The sequence below is a fragment of the Thermobia domestica genome, chromosome 17 (assembly GCF_964235325.1).
Source record: "Thermobia domestica chromosome 17, izTheDome1.hap1.1, whole genome shotgun sequence".
NCBI lineage: Eukaryota > Metazoa > Arthropoda > Insecta > Zygentoma > Lepismatidae > Thermobia > Thermobia domestica.
In genome coordinates, this window is record NC_137470.1 from 63,239,687 (window position 1) to 63,262,183 (window position 22,497).

Below are 22,497 nucleotides of genomic sequence, written 5' to 3' on the forward strand. Positions count from 1 at the left end.
GTCTAAATGTAATCGGAATGAGACATTGTGTTTCGTATGCTTTAATAGTTTTTAGATCCCAAGCAGTTTATATTCTGACTTGTACCTCACTAGTTTCAGAATTTTTCTACATATCTTAATCAAAATTTGCAGCAATTGTCTTGAAACTAGTACAACTATATAAAAATATCAAACGACATGGTCTGATAAGGGTAATTTTTCGCCCATCGAATACCGGAAAAATGACGAGTCCGATTCAGACAAGTTTGCAATGTCTGTATATTGGAAGATATGTTTTGTATGTGAATATAATAGATATGTGAGAAAGAAAATAAGTCATAGAAATTAGTGCCCAAAAAGAAGTAGTTTTGCGTCATTTTGACAATGTTTGCTGTCGTTGACATAGGCTTGTAGTAAGAAGGATTCGATGAACCTAAATAAACCAAACTCATAATAATATGACGCTGTGTAAGTTTTGATATGAGGATCAATTTATTTTGGTAGTGTGTCTTTCGACTTATGAGAGAACAGAATGTATCTAGCCTCTATAGACACTTTACATTTTTCCGGTGTTCGATGGGCGAAAAATGACCCTTATCAGCCCACATCCTTTTGAAGAGAGCAAATATAGAAGATAGTTTGCTACCTTCCAGCTGCACTTTTCTTGTTCATAAAATAAGAAGTAACTTATTAACGACTATTTTAACGTCATTTAATTTATATATGTGCATACATAAATACTTAAAAAAATAGAAAACGCCTAAACCTGAATATTTCTGAAGGTTACATCAACGTTTATTCCATCACATACTCTTGTAATGGACATGGCAGGTTTTCTGGTTCCTCGTAGGGAGATTTCGACTTAAAAGCGAGTCATTGAAACAAATCTAATAAATTTGACCTTTTAACGAATTTGGCCTGTACATTTTAATCCAAAATTTTACAAAGTCGGCTGCACAATCACTCAGCAAAGTAGCAATTGACGACAAATTATCCAATAACAACACATTATACTCGAAGATAATGCACAAGGGAAACCACACTTCCAAATGCATAAACAAACATGGCGGCATCCAGATGGCTCCAAGAACAAAGGATTAAGCCTTTTCTAAATTATCATGTCGAAAAAAAACAGTAAAAATCATGGTAATGGCACAACCGCATTAGAATGTGTGAGAACAAGCAGATAAAAATAACTAAGAAGATTAGGATGAAACATTAAAAAAATACTATACGGTAAATAAAGGGCATTATATATTTATTGCTTGATTTTGACTTTAGAATGACAATGTACTACAAACTATAACAATACTCAGTAATCATATTACAGAATTCATAAGGAGATTAACAAAAACTGTTTTATAGAAAAAAAAAGTTGAGAAAAGTAAGTTGTTGTGTATATATAAAAATACTTAGTACCAGATGCCAGTATCTGAAGCCTATTCACAACGCTTCCCACCATTTCTTTTAAGTTTGAAAATCGTGCGAAAATGGAAGAAAATATCAAAATTTTGAACTCTGCCTTCTTCATATCTCAAATCAACCTGATTTCGCATCAAGCAGAGATAGAACACACCCGGAAGCTTTTCCCCCGAACTATCGGAACATGCATCCAGAAACAAACGTGTGCCAATATCTGGCGTATAGACGCATACTTGATCGAGAAGCGACCCAGTCATCACTCACACAAACTGGTTGCATAGCATCTGCACGATACAGGATTCATTTTCAAAATTCTTATTTGCAATCAGTTACTTCAGCTAAATACTATCTTATATTGAGAAACAAAAACATCCGGTTGTGTTTTATATATGCTCGCCATGCTTGGTGCAAATTCGGAGGCGATTTGAGGTAGGAAGTTGGAGTTTTCTGGTGAGGAATATTTTGCTACACGTTAAAATTCTCCATTTCTCAGTTTTTATCTGGAACTGAGGTCACAAACTATAAAACACTACATTGTGGTTTTTAACTATTATTTGCCGGTCTTCATGCTTTGGTCGATGCTGTCAAAAACGAGGTCCGTGAGGTGAGTACAATATACCTAAAAATCCATTCGTACCATGCAGTTTCCCTACATACTCAATTATAAAAATACTTCACACTTTACACCCTTTTCATGCTAATTACTTTATTTCGAAAAACAGGTGAATATTTTTGGGGGTAACTTTTCTTAGCAGTTACAAGCCGCTTGAGTCATACCAACTGATAGATTTATAAACCCAGTTCTCTGCCGATATCATTGACCAGCTCACAAAATACCATACGACCATTTTGTCAAAATTTAATATAATTATATGAATTTCACGGAAGTAATACGAGTTTGTATATATATATATATATATATATAAAGCATAGTGAATGTGGTATTTGAATGATGTTGATCTTTCAGTTCATAATATAGCACACTACCTACAGCACAGATGCTGCAAATTATCTCGTGGATGAACAAAACAATTATATTACTGGAAACTATGTACAATGCATCTTTGTTGATAACTACCCCGATGTTAAACATTAACTCTTGTTTCATATGCATACAAGCTAAACGACTCTCTTTTCATTATACGCAACTTTCCTTGATTATCACCTAACAAAAACTAAATGTACAAAGCAGATCTATCAACCGTGTGCGGTTTCAACCATATATAAACAAGTCTTAAGTTGTTCGGATTACTTCTTACAAATAGTTACAAATATTTTGTAATCACTGTTCTTCCGTTACGCATACAAGCTAAACGACTCTCACTTTGTGTAACTCTCCTTCAAAATTAGCACAAAAAAAAAAGAAAAACTAAATGCACAAAACAGACTTATCACCATGCGGTTTCAACCATATATGAACAAAGCCTTAAGTTTAGTTATAGGTCTTGTTTCATACGCATGCAGGCTAAACAACTCTCACTTCATTATGTGCAACTTTCCTTCAACATAGCACCCAACAAAAACTACAAACTCAAAACAGACCTATCACCACTTTTCGCCATCACTGTTCTTCCGTTGGAAACTGTGACTGTGCTACTGTGAGTGCCACCTCCAGATGAGGATGCTCTCTCATCCAGAGTAACTCGAATAGTGCTTCCGCTTTCCTCAAATGAAACTCGAGTAGCACTTCCACTCTCATCCATTGAAACTCGAGTGGTGTTTCTACTCTCATCCAAGGAAACTGGAGTACTTCTGCTTCTGCCTTCTCTGAAATGAAAATTCAAAGAATTATGCATTTGCGCTATAACATTCGATTATCAACATGATATTAAGACGAGAGTCAATTTCTCACGTATTGACAAGGAAATATCTGAGGACCACGGATGGCAGTTTTATGTCTACATGTCTACAGAATAAATCACCTAGGCCTACGTTGTATTGCTTCCGATGATTTCAGTTTGCTTCCGATACTTGGTGCTCATTTTCCATTAAAAACAGCATCGTTTTGAAAATTTCGCAATTGTTTCATAAACTACTCTTCATGATACAATCATCAGAACAAATTTCGTTTCTCTAGCTCCAGCGCTTTAGCCTGTGCAGCTTTTTCATATACGTTTTCCCGCTATTTTGGATCGTGTTTTTAATGTAACCTATACCTAATGATCCACTTTCGGTGGTCATAAACTCAAGATTGCGAATTGTTTAATACTTCGTAATTTTCCGCAAACTACTGTTCATGATATACCATGATAGCGAATTCCGCTTCTCTAGCCATAGTTGTTCGCGCTAGGCACTTTCTAATCGTATATTGACTGGCGGCCCTATTTCATTCAAGATGGCGACCTGGCCAAAATTCTCTTTTTCTCCAAGACATAACTTGCTCTTCAAGACATACCTTCGCATCAAATTTAGTTTAAGTCCAACAGTTCGGGCTGCGATTTTATATCACTGAATTGTGATTCAATGGCCATAAGACTTTGGAATCCTCATACAACTGAAGGTAGCACATGGGACCCTCGAGATTCTTTGTTACCCCAATTTGTGATTTTAAATATACAAACGTTGTATGTCAAATTTCCGAAAGATACTAAGACTTCCCTTGTACTTTTGGTTCATGATGACATGTATGTTGTACATTAAAATCATTTACTTTAATGCTAATTATTGCAGGAATTTTAGAACAAACACAAGCAAAGAGTTGAATTGCTGCCTCACAAGACTCGAATTGTAAGGAGGACTATGAACTTCGGTACCCGATTTTTAAAAGTGATTCCTGATTTGGTGAATAATCGAGGAAGCAATTTTCTTAGCTTTCCATAAGGAACAACATAGCTTTCAGTTTTTAAAAACATCATGCTTTTTTTTGAACATTTTCGAAAACAACAATTTTTCTTAACGTTTCGTGAGGGACACTATTCGCTTTAAACATTTTTCATTTGTTGTATAGTCTTGGAGAGCATTACTTTATTTCTCTTTTTTTCAACTATAGCACCTATGTTTTTAGGGTGTTTTGGGATAATGTATATATCCTCGAATCTCCTAAAATGGTTGACAAAGTTGATGGTTGCAGACACTTTGCTTTATTACCACAAATACCAAAGCGGTCTTGAAAAATGATGAAATATATAAAGAAGTTCCTGAAAATTGAATGGCTCCTGTGACCTTCGACGTTTCGGAATTTGTAATCTTCGACTCCGTAATCCCAAGACGTTGGTCATAACTGCTCTAAATTTTTAAAACGTATTATCTGGGAAGTTGGAAAATGTGGCTTGGCCCTATATGCACCCGACGTCTTCTTCCGTTATAGAAAATGTACACCACGCAAACTGAATATTCTTTGTAAACATAATTGTTTTACCATAATTTTATTTCCACACATGGTTTAACAGAATACACCGTCGTTAGATGCAAAGGCGCATGAGAAAATGATTCAAATCAATAACAGATTGGTAACCCACTCAAATATCCTCTCATGAGAAAATAGCTACCACATGATATGGAAAAATAAGCAAATTCTTTCTATTGTGGCGAGCTAGCAAAGATACAAGGCAAAATATTATTAAAACAAAAACGAATTCATACCACTAAGAAACAAAATCGAATAAAACTCACGAAGAAAGAACTAAAGCAACTAGCAGGGAACAAGAAACAAAGAACAGAGTGCATATGGCGGCGTGGTGTCTATGTAACGTCATTCTTGCAGCATTGACTAGACTTAATGTACGTAGTAGCATTTGCCTGAATCCAGATTTAAGGATGGTTTGTGATCATGAATAAAAGTTATTAAGTTTTATTGTTTTCCCTGAGCCTATTACAATAACCTGTTTTATATTACTTGGATTTTGTTTAGAATAAACATCAACAAAATGTTCAACATGTCAAAGTAACAGGTTCGAAAAAAATGTTACTAAAATGAAACATTTTTATCTATAAATAGAAACATCCTTCATTTTGAATTGAGGCAGGCTACAAAGAACGAACCTAGCTCAGTATTCCATCACATGTGGCCATCCATCAAAGATTCCTCACGGGGATATTTTAATAAGCAACTTATCTTTCATTAATTACAACACACCAAAAGATGTTTTCGAGGGTCGAATGGCTTCCATACATTCCTGTGTGAGACAGCTATTAACTCACAAGTGGCAGCAGATATGTAGACTTTGCTTACAATTCCAGTGGTCTTTGATACCCCACATGACCCCATTCTCATTTATACTATGTTTGCAATTCAATATGGCGGCGTTTAAGATGGTGACATTGCACTGGAAGTGCCCTCAAACATAAGTTGTCTACCCCGATTTCCAATAGTTGTGTTGGATCTGCCCATATTTCCTTCTTGACGGATCCAAACAGGTATTCTTCACATTTTATTGCCTACCTGATTTCAAAATGGCATGCAAGTAGCAGCTCAATGGAACATTTGTGAAACGAATGACCACTACTGTCCTGCTTAGCAACTAGAACTTAATTTTAACACAAAATTTCATAAAAATCCAACTCTCATGATTCGTGTACTTTCCTCGTAAGCAAACACACTACAAACATATAAAAATCAGCGCCATTACACCCTCCATGTGGTTATAAAGTGCTTTCCCTGAAAATATGGATTTTCTTGCATTGGTTCAAACTTGCACGAGTATTTTTATTTTTTCATTATTTGAAAAGAATACTAGGGACGATATGAAGATTGCACTGCTTTTGAAGTGACAACTACTTTCATTTCATAATGACTACTGAATTTTTAACTGTTTCTTAGTGCTACTTTAAGAAAAAAATCGTTGAATAACCGAAGCACATGCTTCAACTGATGAGTAATCATGGAAGAAAAGTTATTTATTACCATCAAAAGTGCTCTTTACACCCGTGTGCACCAACGCAGTTTAAACGAGCGTTCACTTAAACGCATTCAACATTAAACTCTCAACTTTAAACGTGGCTGCCAGACTTTCGTTGCACCGTTGAAAATGGAAGTTCAGTAAACCTCGTTTAAGTAAACTTCGGTCAATTTGTAAAATTGACTCAGATTACTTGTCGTCTTTCGTCTCTAACCTTCTTTTAACGAAGTAACAAATGAAGAAATCATACCGCGTGCCGGGGTTTTCGACTTTCGAGATTGCGTGCATCTCGACTGAATATAACACCAAAGAATAGACTAATAAATTCTACCTGTAATAAAATAAATGAGTGATACCTGGTGTTGCAATATTAGTAGTAGTAGATTTTAGATTAGATTGTAGCGTGTAGTTTTACTATACTCATCCATAGTTAAGTAGTAGTACTAGTAGTAGTAGGAAAGGGTTAGAAGTCCCGCAGGGGTCTGTTGGGTTTTGTTCTCGGTGCACTTTTACTATACGGATACACAGATTGTAAAATATATTAAAAAATATATATATATATATGGGCAAGTCTTTAGTTTGAACATTTTATGTCCAGAACAGAACCCAACTTAACCCCTGCGGGGATTCTAACCCGTTCCTACTACTACTACTACTACTGATACTATGGATACGTAGAGTAAAACTGCACGCTGTTCGCGACGTAAAATGGGCAAATTAAAGACTTCTGCATTTTTTCCATATATTTCACAATATGTGGTTCCGTATAGTAAAATTGCGCTATTAAGATTACACTAAACTTATAAGAAAGAACAAATTTAATGTGGATCTATGTGGAGCAGTGATGATTTCAGGAATTGGCCAGGGCAATTTCTCCCCGAGAACCATGAAATTCCATCGGAATTTGCTCAATGCGGAATCCCAATATTTTCATTACTAACACAATTCTTCCCCCAGTATACTAAAATTCGCCACCAGTAAAAAAAAAATCCACTGATGGAGAAAATTGATTCAACAGCATATTTCATCATCAAAATGTTATTCTAATGTCTTTTACATCCTTTTCCTTGTTGGCATTTGCCTACAATTCCCAGTTAGCATAGGTAAAGTTGAGGAGCACTACCATTTATTCTTTCCACTTATGATCTAACGTCTTCTGCATTCTTAGTTTCTCACCTGTCCACCAGCTGCATACACATTTATAATATGCTTGCAAACTTATATGTTATAGATACAATAAGTGCAAAAACCACGGAGTTTATATTTATTCCGATTCCAAGCAGGGCACAATTTGAGGGATCGCTCGTGATTTTGTCCGAGAAAGCAGGCACATTAGCGATGGTGGTGTGTGAATAAGGAAAAGAAAACTGTGGAAAATGTCAGCCTCCTGTTTTTCGGCGCAATTTCTCAAAATACATTCGTTACACGTGTAAGTAACATGTAATTATAGAAACAGCATTAAAATGTATGGTACATAATTATACAATTATAGTGCATAACTAGATTGTAGTTATCACCTACTACAGATTGGTACGTATTTTTGGTTCTGATTTGCTCATTACTCGAGCAGACGGTTCTACCAAATTTTGACACGTTCTTACATTTTCAGGTTAGGTTAGAGCTTTCGTTTAGCAGAGCATGCACTAAATGAAGAGCTCCATTACTACTTGCGGATTGATTTCAGGATGGCTCAGTATCATATAAATCAAGTGTGGACGTACAGCATAAAAACTACTGTGTATAAAACACGAACCAACTTGTGCTACGTGGCCACCAAAAAGCACGAATGCTATCTAACAGAGTTAGAGTAGGAGTGCAGTAGGGAGGCCCGAACGATAGCGATCGGTTGCATACATAGGGAGCAGGCGCGTCAACAACCAGGTATACGTATAAACGAGGACAGTGAAAGAGCACACTTAAACATACAATAATTTCTTTATTACTAATAATTAATTTCAATAAGCTGTGATAGAAAAATATTTCACGTCGTATTTTACCTATGAAATTTCTATTTGGTAGAACCGTCTGCTCGAGTTCACCCTTAATTTGCTTACAGGTATACGCACCTCGACTATAGCCCTCCAGCTTCACCTTCGAACCGTAATAGGTTAAAAAATAGCTTGTTACGAGCAGCCTCCAAAGTTTGGTGCGTAATTTTGAGACGTGTGGCTTTCATTATATGAAGCTAAGTTTGTATATGTCTTATACAATTGTACGCACAAGTTAATACCACTTGAGGAATAACTAGATAATAAGTTTTACGATAAATAATTGGATAAGGATTTTTATGCTATTTGCATGGAGTTTTGACAAAAAAAGAAAAAAAAATACTGTATTTATAGACATAACTTTTATGCCCTCCTAAGGCTAACCTTTACTGGAAAATTGTTTAGAAAATTCATTGTCGAAAATTCAATGAGCTGATTAAAAAAAAAGTATATGTGGTTTATTTCTCATCCAGTTATTCCTCGTAAAACTCATTACCCAGTTATTCCTAGAGTGTTATCAACCAATTGCGTACAATTGTATAAGACACATAGAAACTTAGTGAAAGCCACACGTCTCAAAACCACGTACCAAACTTCGCAAGCTACTCATTACAAGCTATATTTGAACCTATTACGGTTTACGCCAAGGTGAAGCTGCTCGGCTATATTCGAGGTGCGTCCGTAGTGAACAGGCAAATTTGCCATGGTGTAAGCAAATTAATGGTTCACTTCAGCAGGCAGTTCTACAAATAGAAAATTTATAGGTAAAAAACGAGTGAAATATCTTTCATGAAGGAATGAAAATGTGAATATAAGTAATTACCATTTATCACAGCATATTGAAGTTAATTATTAGTGATAAAGAAATTATAGTAATAGTAAGTGTGCTCTTCCACTGTCTTCGTTTATGTACATACCCCGTGCTTACGCGCCTGCTCCCTATGGACGCAAACGCTTGGGGCTCCCTACTGCGCTCCTACTGTAACTAGGTTAGATAGCATTCGTGCTTTTTAGTGGCCACCTAGCATAACTTGGTTTGTGCTTTATACACAGTAGTTTTTATGCTATACGTCCACACTTTATTTATTCGTTACTGAGCCATCCTAAAGTAATGGCGCTCTTCATTTAGTGCATGCTCTGGTAAAAGAAAGCTTTAATCTAACCTGGAAATGTAAAAAGAAGAAAAAAAAAGAAAGAAAAAAAAGCGTTGAAATTTGGTAGAACCATATGCTGGAGTGATGAGCAAATTAGTACAAAAAATACCTACCAATTTGTAGTACGTGATCACTACAAACTAGTTTTGCATTATAATTGCATAATTATGAACAATACATTTTAACGCTGTTTCTATAATCACAGATTACTTACATGTGTAACGAATGTTTTTTGAGAAATTGCACCGCAAAACAGGAGGGTGATATTTTAAACAGTGGTATTTTCTTATGCACACACCACCATCGCTAATGTGCCTGCTTTCGCGGAGACAATCACGAGCGATCCCTCAAATTGTGCCCTGCTTCGAATCGGAGTAGATACAAACTTCGGTTGTTTTGGCCATTTAGCACAGATTCGTGCGTGGTTTTTGCACTTGTTGTATTTATAATATATAAGTTTGCAAACATATTATAAATGTGTGCGTAGCTGGTGGACAGGTGAGAAACTAAAAATGCAGAAGTCGTTAGCTCATAAATGGAAAGAATAAATGGTAGAGCTCCTCAACTTTACCTACGCTAACTAGGAATTGTAGGCAAACACCAACAGGGAAAAGAATGTTAAAGGCATTAGAATAACATTTTCACGATGAAATATGAATAACTGTTGAATCAATTTTCTCCAACAGCGGATTCCAGTTTTTTTTTTTTTTTTCATTTTTTATTTTCTAGTGGTGGCGAATTTTAATATACTGGGGATGAAGTGTACTAGGAATCCACATTGAGGATGATAGGATGGTCAATGTTCCGTTAAGGGGGTCCAAAACTGCACTGGACCCCCTTAAGCTAACCAGACCTAAGCTAATCTAACCAAACCTAATATAACGTTATATTATGTAATCAAACGAAAATCAATAGAAACAAGTGGTGTCAAAGACACTGGACCCCCTTAACGGAACATTGACCTATAGGATATGGTCATGAGGGAATTTCATGGTTCTCGCGGAGAAGTTCCCCCCGGTCAATTCATGAAATCACCACTGGTCCATATAGATTCACATTATATTTGTTCTTTGTTATAAGTTTAGTGTAATCTTTATAGTGCAGTGTTACTATAGGGGCTGCGGATCCACAGATTGTAAAATATATGGAAAAAATTGCAGACGTCTTTAATTTGTCCGTTTTATGTCGAGAACAACGTGCAGTTTTACTATACGTATCCATAGTATAAGTAGTAGTAGGAAAAAGTCAGAAGCCCCGCAGGGGTTAGTTGGGTTCAGTTTTCGACATAAAATGGACGTGTAAACGTATAGTAAAACTGCACGGAGAACAGAACCCAACAAACCCCTGCGGACCTCTAACCCTTTCCTACTACTACTTATACTATGGATTCGTATAAAACTACACGCTACAATCTAATCTAAAATCTACTACCAATATTGCAACACCAAGTATTACTCGCTTATTTTATTAAAGGTATAATTTATTAGTCCATTCTTTGATTATGTTCAGTCGAGATGCACACGATCTAGAGAGTCGAGAACTCCGGCACGCGGTATGCTTTCTTTATTTGTTACTTTGTTAAACGAAGGTCAGATACAAAAGATGACAACCAATCAGAGTCGATTTTACAAATTGACCGAAGTTTACTTAAACGAGGTTTACTGAACTTCGATTTCCAATGGTGCAACGAAGATCCGAGAACCACATTTAAACTTGAAAGTTCAACTCCTTCAGTGTGGGTGGCGAGTTAACTCGTGTCTTCAAAACACACCTGCTGTGCGGATGGCGTATATATATGCTTTCATTTTGCTTTGGCTACTTTGTATTGCGTATGGCGAATATACTTGCCCATAGTATGAGTAATGTTATCCCGACAATATTTAGCGAGTTTGCGCTCAGCTGGTTTCAATTGTTGCTTAATTAAAAGAAGAAGAGGAAGAAAGAAATTAAAATAGAGTTTGTGCTTCGTCAAATACAGTTTTCATTCTTTGTTTTGTTTGAGAGCAGACAACACAGTAATGGCTTCAAAACGATATTTCAACCATGCTGACATCGAGGAAGAGTTATTAATTAGTGATTCTGATGTAAGTAATTCTGAAACAGATTTAGAATCAACATCCAAAGTTCTCGAAAAAAACTACACTTTTTACAGCGGTTCGCATCTGAAAATTACGCACTGAAGGGGTTAATGTTGAACGCGTTTAAACTTCGTTGGTGCACACGGCTGTAACGGCCGTGTGCACCAACGAAGTTCAACTGTTGAACGAGGGTCATAACCAAGCTCGGTGTAAATGTATGTTGCACCAACAACGTTCATGGTTAAGTCTCGCAGCCGTGTGCACCAACGAAGTTTAAACGAGCGTTCACTTAAGCGCGTTCAAAATTAAACTTTCAAGTTTAAACGTGGTTCCCGGACTTTTGTTGCACCATTGAAAATCGAAGTTCAGTAAACCTCGTTTAAGTAAATTTCGGTCAATTTGTAAAATCGACTCTGATTGGTTGTCGTCTTTTGTCTCTAACCTTCGTTTAACAAAGTGACAAATGAAGAAAGCATACGGCGTGCCGGGGTTTTCGACTTTCGAGATTGTGTGCATCTCGAGTGAACACAACATCAAACAATGAACTAATAAATCATACCTGTAATGAAATAACCGAGTGATACTTGAACGTAAAATTGCTTACTCACCTTCGAGTTAACCTCGTTTTGGCTTGATTCACAAATCCTTGTATATTTCTTTATTGAATCTTGGGTTGTGTTGGGATGTGATTTCATAACAGCATCTGCATTGAAAAAGAATATTTTTGATCAAAATGTTAAACATCAAATGGTTTATTCTAATTTTTACACACATTATTTGAACATGGTGGTTGCCTTGTCCGACACTTTTCAAATACCACAGCAGTCGTCAAATGCAAAGAGTCTAGCCGGATAAGAAGACCAAATTGAGCGTTACTAGGATTGCTTTGATATTCAACACCAAAAAACCTTCATATCAAAAGATGACTCAACTTCGGTCAATTTCAGATTTCGAATTGTAAAAAAATTGAAAAAAATTTTTTTTTTCTCCTAGACTCGTCATATGTAGTGCTTCGCACACTGCAACATTTCAACAACAGTATCCTCTATAAAATATCTTGCGTTCCAAAGTAAACGTACAACAAAGTGCAATGGGTTAAATGTTATAAAATGCATTCATTAAAACAAAACACTAGAAACAAACCACGAGAAATAGACCTATTTTCAGTTTTAAAAGGCATCGATTGAGCAGTTTGCTTCATTACACTTGAATGGGCAGAAACTAAAAGTATTTAATCTGAAACGAAAAGCATTTAATATTATAAGCTCCTTTTATCCCCCTTTTCTGATTGTGTGGTAGGATTCTCTCAGGGTATCAAACCTAAAAACATTACATTTACCATTAAAAACTGAAGAAAATGTTTATATTATGGCCCATGGTGTGCATTACGAAAACCTCCAAATTCAAGTTCTCAAAGAAAATTCTAAACATTTGGAACGTATGGTGCAATTTAATATTCTGGTCCGTTTCCTTTATGAGAATTCCGCAATTTATTTTTACAATACAAACACAAATGACGTTTAAGGTTTATTGTGCGAAGTCGTAAAAAATTATTATTTACTTAACTAAAGACTAATTCTATATTACCTTTTTTAAAAAAAAAAGTAAAAGTCTATGTGACACGACACAAATCCGCGCATTTTAAAATTCCAATACTTAATATTTATAACGACTATGTATTTCAAGTATTGAAACAAGTTTCCACACTATAAATTTAATTCAAACTACTAGCACTTTTATGGATACCGCATTTTCATACACCTTATATTAAAATATATGTAACTAGTACTAACCGTGGATTATTTTGTATAATTCAATGTTTTTAAACCAGGGTTTGAAAAAACCCGGGCTTTTTTGAAAAAGCCCAACACACCTGGGCCCATATGGGTTTTTTCGGGTTTAATCGTTTTTTTCGAAATATTTCAATGTCTTTGGGATAAAAGTGTTAAAATGTTATTTATATTTCAAGATTGTCATTGTCACAACTTGCAGCAATTTTCTACTCACTGCCTTTTTGAAATTTTACATTCAATCGCTGAAAAAATCTATACAGCAAAGTTAGCATATCTTGTGCTTCCACCGTCAAAATTTCAACGTAAAAGACTGAAAATTGCGCTTCGTAGCGTAAATACTCGCTGTTTTGAAAAAATGGCCGCCATTTTGACATTTTACGTTGGTATACCGCCAAAATCTATACGGGAAATTTACAGTGTCGCGTACGTGTACTCTGAAAATTTTAACTTAAAAGTCCGAAAATTGTACCCTGTAGTGTGTGTGGTAGAGGCAGACAAAGGAATTGAGTTGATTTTGTGTTTAACGTCCCTTTCAGCAGCGAGGCTATGTGAGACGGGACCTACTGATTAAAGTGGAATCCGAACCACATGAGCTCCCTCCGGGAAGCAAACGCAGATCACCCACGCCGAAGATGCGTACACTAACGGCTTAGCCATGAAGGACCTCGGCAGAGAAATGAACAAATGTAGATCAAGTCATCCAGAAGCCTGACTGACGTTCGCCAAATATGAATACCAAAAGGGGTCTATTAATTTAAAACAAAGATTATGAAATAAATAAATGTTTTAAAATTTCTTACATGAAATTAACATCTTACAGCGTAAATAAACCTGTCATATTTTCTCCATGAGAATACGGGACACCTCAGATCCCCCCCTTCAACTTTCCAACACAATGAATTCAATAGTCTGCTTATGAACAAAAGTGTAATAGGCCGCGGTAGCTAAGTGGTAGAGCATTCACTCTGGTGCATGGGGTCCCTAGTTCGATCCCAGCTAGCGCCAAGTGAGCTTTATGGTGGACAAAAACCTTGTGTGTGAGTTTTCTCGGGATTCTCACGTTTCCTCCCACTTTCTTCATTCCGTCATTTTATTCATTTCTCATCATCACCGTCACCTTGAGCATAGCTGGCATAACCGTGAGACTAAAAGCAAAAGATTTCATTTTGTTTAATTTAAGTTTTTTTTCTAGAATATAATTGGCGAAAGTTCACTATCCAGCAGCCGCTTTGCTCTCTTCGTACCATGCAATTAATTGTATAAACTAAAGATGCCTAAAAAACTTAAGATGCGCTGTAAAAATGCTTTACAGGAAAACAATATGCAAATTATTTAAATCAGTGGTACAATCTACCTTCAATATTCTTCGCGCGTTTAGCAATATTTATTAACATGGTTGTATTTGCCAAAATTACGTTCGTCAGTTTAATCTGATATTTCTCCCTGTGTCGTGTGTAATAGTCAGGACCAGATTTACATTTTTCTAAGACCTGGACCAAAGCACAATTCTGTGCTAAAATAACTGAAAAAACAGAAATGAAGTTTTACGTCCCACGTTTATGTCGGTTAGGCTAAAGGAGAGGGTGATGAGAGATGAGTGAAATGGTGGAACGAAGGATGTGAGAGGAAACGGGAGAACCCCGAGAAAACCCACCAGCACCACAGTCCACACGGCGCGAGCTGGATCGAACAACGGACCCCAAGCACCGGATGTGAACACTCTACCACTGAGCCACCGCGTCACTCGATAAAATAACTGAGTGCATATGAAAGATGACTCTATTACATGTTATTTTCCACAGGCGCAGCGGTGTTCTTCTGCACAGTGTACAGAAGCTGTATATTATGTTTATATGTGGAGCGTTACTAGTATGACAAGTTCTATTCAAATTCGTATCTTTGCCAAAACCCATTTAGGTTTGCTACCCTCGCTTACGCGTATACCCATGATCATTGACGCGCCCACTTCCCACGGACGTACCCCGCGCAGGCACACCAGCATTGCACCGCCCTGGCTCGGTTAGATCGCACTCGTGCTTTTTGTGGTCATTTAGGACAGGCTGGTTGTGTTTTTGGACTGTAGTTCTTATGTCATACACCACGAAGGCGTATTTATATGGAAATCGAAAAAGAATCGTAACTTTTCAACAATTACTTCTGGTGGCCTCCTTGAATTTTATCGGTAATAGTATACATGAGAACCCCCTCTCTTCCGTGCGCGAGGATACTTCATATTATATATTTATACGTTACCAAATTAAATCACTGCGTTGTCTTCATTATATGTGCTTAACATTCTATTTTTACTTTCTAGAATAAATATTGTTGATTTCGATTCGAAAAATGCTAAATATTTTTAAATTTATATCATGATGCAGACCAAAATCCTTGTTGCATATAATGTAATGCGCTATAGCATATAAAGTACAAGGGCAAATAGGTACGTTCTTTTTTATTTTCGTATCAGTGGATAAGTGGTTATAGTTAAGGAGCCGTACTTCCCATTTAGGGAAGGACGAGAAACGCCATACTTCGAGGAATTATTCATTGACTATCTAGGATGTTAAAAAGTAGGTAATAGACTGAGTTCTTGCCCTTGTACTTAGGGTGTTTAGGTAGTGCAACAGTAAGATGTATCCTCGTGCACGGGAGATGAGAAGTAGCTGTTCTTAACTATTACCGGATAAGTAAATGAAAGTGGGTTTGTTACCCCCTTTCTAAGTTCGTAGATACTCAATGAATAATCCCTAAAAGTATGAGCGTCTAGCTTCTTCTGGAACTCAGACGATCTTACGTATACTATATCCTTTTATCTATTCATAGTGAGATATTTTCAAATATTACCTAGCGAAATCTTTTAGGAGACAATATAAAAGAAACCAATGAAAGTATCAATTTTTCAACAATTATTTCGTGTGGTGCGCCAAAAGTAAACCTGCACGTCACTTTGTGCATTAAATCATTGTTTTCACATCATGTTAAGTTCTTCACACAGAAATCAATCAGTTCTACTTGTAAATGTTCTAAAGGTAAGTAAAATAACGAGTAAAATATTTGCATCCAATAAACCTTTCGCGCTATCAGATTGAAAGGTCCGACTCGATTCACTAGCAAGCGCTACACGAACTTCGTATAATTCACATTTACTCCTGTAACATTTTTATTTTATACAAAATAAAAGAATATTTAACTATTACTGTGCACTTACCAATTTGTACAGCACTCTCTCTCTCTCTCTCTCTCAATGTTTTGATGTCCAGGAACTCGTCCAACAGCACTCACACGCCGCAACACATAAACAAAACAAACATATGACGTCTCTTTCGTGAAACGTCCAAGCGCAGTGAATTGTGGGTAGGTAGCTTGAAGACAACTTGCCAAAAGTTTGTAGTCGCAAATTGTTGAAACTACATCTGTATATAATTTGCTGAATGAAATTTGCTATAACATAAAACTTGAAAATAATATTTAATTTGCTAAGACATTCAAAGTTTGAATTGAAACTGTCAAGCGCACTAGATAGGTGGAAGCAAATTTGCAGAAAAATGCCAAATGTTTGCTTTTGCCAAGTTTTGAAACTACATTTGTATGAAATTTGTTGCATTAAATTTACTCTTTCATAAAAATTGCAAATGATATTTAATTTGCCACAAACATTCGAAGTTTGCATTGCATTTTCCGCATATACAAAATGAAAACTTTCACATTATTTGGTATGACGAACAATAGGCAAGTTTACGGAAAACTTCTGTGCTATCGGGGTACGTTCCTAAGTACTTTATAGGTAACATCCTTAAATGCTTTCTTTGCTTGTATATTTGTGTTCCAAAGTAACACAATACATTAGGGACGTAATTTCTTAATTATATGGATTCCTTCCTTCCCAAACGTTTTTATAGTTCCGTGTCATGAATTGCCACATTCAATTTTGACACTTCATTTCGCTTAGTGGTTACTAGCTACCATAACACGGGTTTACTTTGCACATCGGGCATTACTTCCCACAAAATATGTAAAGAGTTTCACAGTCCTCTGTCGGTAAAACTATGAACTGTAAACAGGAAGAATCAACTAGCCTGTAAGATAAAACATGTAACTGTATTTTGGCTATAATGTTGGGGTTTACTATCAGTTCTAATTACCGGGAGGGTTTGTTGTTGTACTGGTACGGAAAGCAGTCACTATAAAGACCGACAAATTTTAAAAGAATTTACGTCAATGTTTAGTTATTTTCGTAGAATACTAGTGTGCATAATGGGACTTCGATGTAATTGTTGAAATTGAAATGTGAAACGTTTCATAGGTACGGCTACTTTGCACAACATACACAAAAGTATGTTGAATATACGTTTCTGTGCAATGTTTTCCCTTCAGTATTTAAACGTTTTACTTTCTACATAAAACTACATGCATTTTATTAATATTGATATTAGAATAATGGTAGGGGTATCAGTACTTAGTTTGAATTATCGATATTTACAAAGAAAATTATGTATTTCTGGCACCGACTCAGGAACCACATTCTAATAGTTTAGCATATGTCCCACGAAAGTGCCAACTCTCAAACAGAAAAAGTGATCCTCGTGAACTGATTTGATTTGGTTATTCCTGTTGTCCAAGAATATCATTCGAACCGTAATCAGTTTAAGATTTACGGGGTTTGTAACTTTCAGGCTGAAGCCAATCCACAATTGCATGATTTTTTTTGTTTTAAAAAAAGGCTAGTCCTTAATTAGGCTCAAAGAGTGAATTTAATCGGTTCAGTCACTTGCTGAAACTGTTTCTGCCTGAGTCATTTATTGGAACTGTTCGTGCCTTTTGTTTGACGTCTTTTTTGAAAGATTGTTGGTAGTTGATATTTTTCTCACTAGTTGTCTCTGTACAGTCATATGGTAGTTTGTTACTGTGACATCACATGTTCTGTCTGCTTGTATGTGTAAAATGAGGTGAGCGCGTACTTGAATTTTGGTTTCATGCCGACGATCGAGTTAGAAAATGCGATTGAGAAACCGTTTGATGAATTTAATACAAAGTATTTGAACTTCTCGTTTTTAAATATGTTTGTATTAGATTCGGATATTAACTCATATCGTTTCGTGTGTAGTTTAATTGAGTTAGAGAAAACCTATCGTGGTTGTGGTCGAAGGCTGAAGATATTTCCGACGTATGGTAAAAGTGGGCGTTTATTGGTTATTCTTGTTTGTAATAATAACAAGTGTTCTCGCTTTAAGAAATTGACGTCTGTGCTTAAAGGAACATTTTAGTAATGTGAACTTGAGTATTGCGCGAGTGTTCTTGCTATCTTATTTTTTCGTCAAGCAGCAATTATGAGTTCTTTATTCATGATTGTTCTGGTATTGCTAAACGGTGAGTGCTTTCGTTTTTTGATTGATATTACTTTATTCTTGATTTATTTTTTTCAATTTGAGTATTTGGCAAAGTATTTGTTTTGCTGTTGGTCGTTCCATTATGTTGGTGAGATGTAATTTATTTTTCCTCGTCATGCTGAACTGATTATAATTAGTGATGAGGTTTTTTTTTTTTATTTTTCCTTCTTACCTTAGCTTTAGAGTAGTGGTTTCACTAAATATTATTTTTTGGGCATGTTTTATGGAAATTGAGTGGGTGTTGGGGAGCGGTAGCCCCCATTTAGATATCAATATTGATAGTGCTTCCCCTGGATTGATTAGGAATAGTGTTTAGTAACATTTTGGCCCTTGTTCTTATAGCATAAATCTTAACATTGTACATTACGTTGACTCGGACAGTAATTGTAACCGATTCATCTGATCCGGTTCCGGGAACAATTTAGGAATGATTCCTAAACTGCTCCGGTAACCGGATCAGATTAATCTGTTGCAGTCACTGTTTGAGCGAAAGTAAAAATTTGTTTAAAAATCTATTGTTAGTGATTTTTACGTGTAAAAGCTTCAAGCCCACTCCTAAAAGTTTAGTGATTCCTAAAAAAAAAAAAAAGGTTTTCAGTGAAGACCCTGTCAAACTACTTTTCTGGATACGCCACTGTGCATAATATGTTTTCTAACAAGAAATTCCTTCCGGCATTTACCTAAATAGGAAATTTACCTAAATTTAAAACACAGGAGGCTCCAGTGGTAATAATTTCCTATCTAAGCGTTATTTTGGACCGGAGCAAAGTAACCGCGGGTAGAGCTGAAATGCCTTCTCCGAGTTTTACGTTTTCATTAGACTTTAGAGCGATACACATTTCAATTTCAACTACTGCATCAAAGTCCCACTATACATGGTAGTATTTTACGAAACTAATTTAACTTTGACGGAAATTCTTATAGATGATATCTTTCGAATTTTATTAGCCTTTACAGTGACTGCTTTCAATACGTCTACACGAACAAACTTTCCCGGTAATTGGAACTGAATTTAACCGCAAACATTATAGCCAAAATACAGTTACATTTTCTACCTTACGGTGGCTGTTGAAACTTCCTCTTTACTGTTCATGGTTTTCCCGACAGAAAACTGTGAAACTCTTTTCAAACTTTGTCCAAAGTAACGCCCAATGTTTACAGTAACCCCGTCTTATGGTACTTCAAAGTAGTTTTATGCTAGACGTCATAGTTTTGAATAAACAGTAGGTTATATATCATTATTTGGTTAACCTTAAATGGGGAAGAGGAAGTGCTAAGATGTTATTAATTTACTCTTTCTCTCTCTGTCATCACGTTAGGAGAATGAAGCTCGATTCGTATACCAATTTATAACAGTAAATTAATATACACTTCTAACTAACATTATGGAGAAGGATACTATAGATGTGAAAGACCCCAAAATATTAGGAAGGGTAGAGATGAGAAAATGATCAATCAGGGTCGCTATCAGTATCGAATCCATAGTCTTCTGGCGCAGTAGGTGTTGCTCATTTGTATTTATTTTGTTTATTTTTGTTAATAATAGTTATTATTACAATTATGATAAGGAATGGCAAATGTACCGTGAATAGACATTGCAGTCGCAAGAATGTTGCTTTTTTTTATTTATTCTCATCAATTTCTTATTTCAGAGTTCTTTGTGTATGCATTTTTTTCCTAAAGATAGTGCTATTTCTCTTGGCACCTCGTAAAATACAAATTTGTACAGTATTATAATAAGAATTTTTACCTAAATGCTGCGCAAAAAATTCGTATTGTGTATCATTTATTTAACATAGCACACAAAAGATATAACTGAAAAATATATATTAATAATCATAACATATTGAGTAATGGAAGACAATGCATAATGTTTCGAATGATGTATAAAAATATTTATAACAATCATTGAAACATTCACCACTTGAAATCGAAAGTGGCATCAATAGCCACTACAGTTGGAAACACGTCTCAAATAAATAAAAAAGAAAGAAATTGTTTGTGATTCATATCTAGTCTCATTCGTTCTGTAAAATCCTCGAAAATTTTAAGTCATTTCACTTGTCTTTTAAATGGTGTGATTTCAAATTATAACCCCTATGGTGAAAAGCTGAACGCACACCATTTTAGATCAAAATTCAAAACATGTTGCAAATAAAACGATTCGGCACATTTTTATAGCTCTTACCTAGGATATTCTCATCCTTTTCCAGATGGTAGAAAATAACCAATTATTTGACTCATCGGATAGCGATAACGTGATCTGAAGTGAAACACTTCCATCTCAGTTCCTGCGAGCGCGTAAATGAAGGTCAAAATTTAGAGTAGGTAAAGAATAGAAGAAATGGATAATTTTAATTTTAGTTTCTGTTATGTACGGACATACTTGTATCTTTTATATTGTATCATATAGCAACAAATGTGTTTCCCTCAGTTATTACGGATAAGACAATTTCAAATTATATCCTTTGTGTTGAGAAGCGGAAAAACTGTTATTACCAACCACAAGTTTGATAATATTTCAAGAATAAGGATTGGAAATATTTTCGTAATTTGTTTCGGATTTGTACCTTTTACTTGCAACTATTCTACAACCAACTTTACGGAATAAATAATTTATTTTTTTAATTTTTTTTTTTCATTCTTAGTAGTTAAGTGTATAAGATTAGGAGTTTGTGGTTTCTACAATTGAGAAAATTGTAAGAATATCCCTAGCTGGAAACTACAAAGAAAGTTTCAGTTCGTTCTATTTCAAGCGTTTTCCAAATGATTTTTTTTTTTTTTTTTTTTTTTGCGCTGCTTTGAGCCTATCGTAGTAGTATATATTTGACATCCTGCTATTCCTAGTAGAAGAGGCAAGTAACTCGTGAGTTTTTTTTTTTTAATGAAGAAGGAATGTCCGTACTGACAAACAATGAGAGAAATTTTGATCGTAGCATTGAACATTTTTCAAACTTGGTGATCAGAACGGCTCCTACTCTGCGGATGGTATAATTTGAGATCGTTTCATTTGTTTTAGGCGAGTGAAATGAATATAGATATTATTTGAGAATAGAGAAATGTAAGAATATCCCAGGTCCAAATCATAAAAAAAATTCCAACCATCTATTTGAAACATGTTTCGAACTTTAACAGCTATTGGCATTTATTTTCCTTCTAACAGCAGAGAATGTAATTTGAGATCACGTCTTTCTTATTAGGTGAGTGAAATAAATTTTGTTACTCTGCTTTTAGATTTTAGACAGAAGTGTAAATGGCCACAGATACAAGTCCCTCCCTGATTTTATATTTTTTTTTTAAGAAAAGCTTTGGAATAGAAGATTAAGAATAGATTTATCAATACAAAATAACTATACGAAATATCCTTTTTGACAAAATATAATCTTAATATCTTTAAAAAATGTGCCCGACGTCGGTTTCTTCTTTTTGGGTTTCCCTTAAAGAGGTGGTCATTGTGACTACAAATCGATTTGTAAGTAACGTTAGTTCAATTTTTGTTATGTGGCAGCAGCATTTTATCAGATAATGTTCTCGTTGTACTTTTGAAAGGGGTATTTTATAAACGACTTTTCGTTCTTCTATATAGAACTCCTGTAGGCTGACATCATCATTATTATTTAAATTCATTTCAGAGTGATGTTAAGTCAAATTTCATTGTGGGTTAATGAGATGTACTCATAAAATGCCAGCGAAGCAATATTTATCTATTAATAAATTAGCCATGTACAGTCCAGATTAAGAATATTATCGCAAATACGATATTATGAAGTACATCCCGCCTTTTGAATAAAATTTCTTAGTAGCATAGAAAACTACATCGTCTAAGCTGCATTTCATTCTCGAATCCAGGTTCAAATT

At 35.4% G+C, this 22,497-nt stretch overlaps 1 protein-coding gene and 1 long non-coding RNA gene across 4 annotated transcripts in view; one reads left to right on the forward strand and one right to left on the reverse strand.

Moving 5' to 3' along the window:
- Positions 1 to 16,588, reverse strand: LOC145674648 (uncharacterized). The gene is made up of 3 exons (XR_014129007.1): positions 16,461 to 16,588; positions 12,068 to 12,162; positions 1 to 3,168 (listed from the first exon to the last, which is right to left on the reverse strand). It is a non-coding gene; the product is annotated as an uncharacterized LOC145674648 (long non-coding RNA).
- LOC145674647 (uncharacterized) overlaps positions 11,024 to 22,497 on the forward strand; it is a 17,194-nt gene continuing 5,720 nt past the window's right edge. Inside the window, exon 1 of one of the 3 annotated variants that reach the window (XM_081744866.1) lies at positions 11,024 to 11,465. In XM_081744866.1, coding sequence (XP_081600992.1) covers positions 11,464 to 11,465 — 2 coding nt within the window. In that variant the 5' untranslated portion in view covers positions 11,024 to 11,463. Of the gene's footprint in view, positions 11,466 to 16,884; positions 17,014 to 18,196; positions 18,620 to 22,497 lie in introns of those variants that run through there. The other 2 variants (XM_081744867.1, XM_081744868.1) reach the window with 2 other exon arrangements.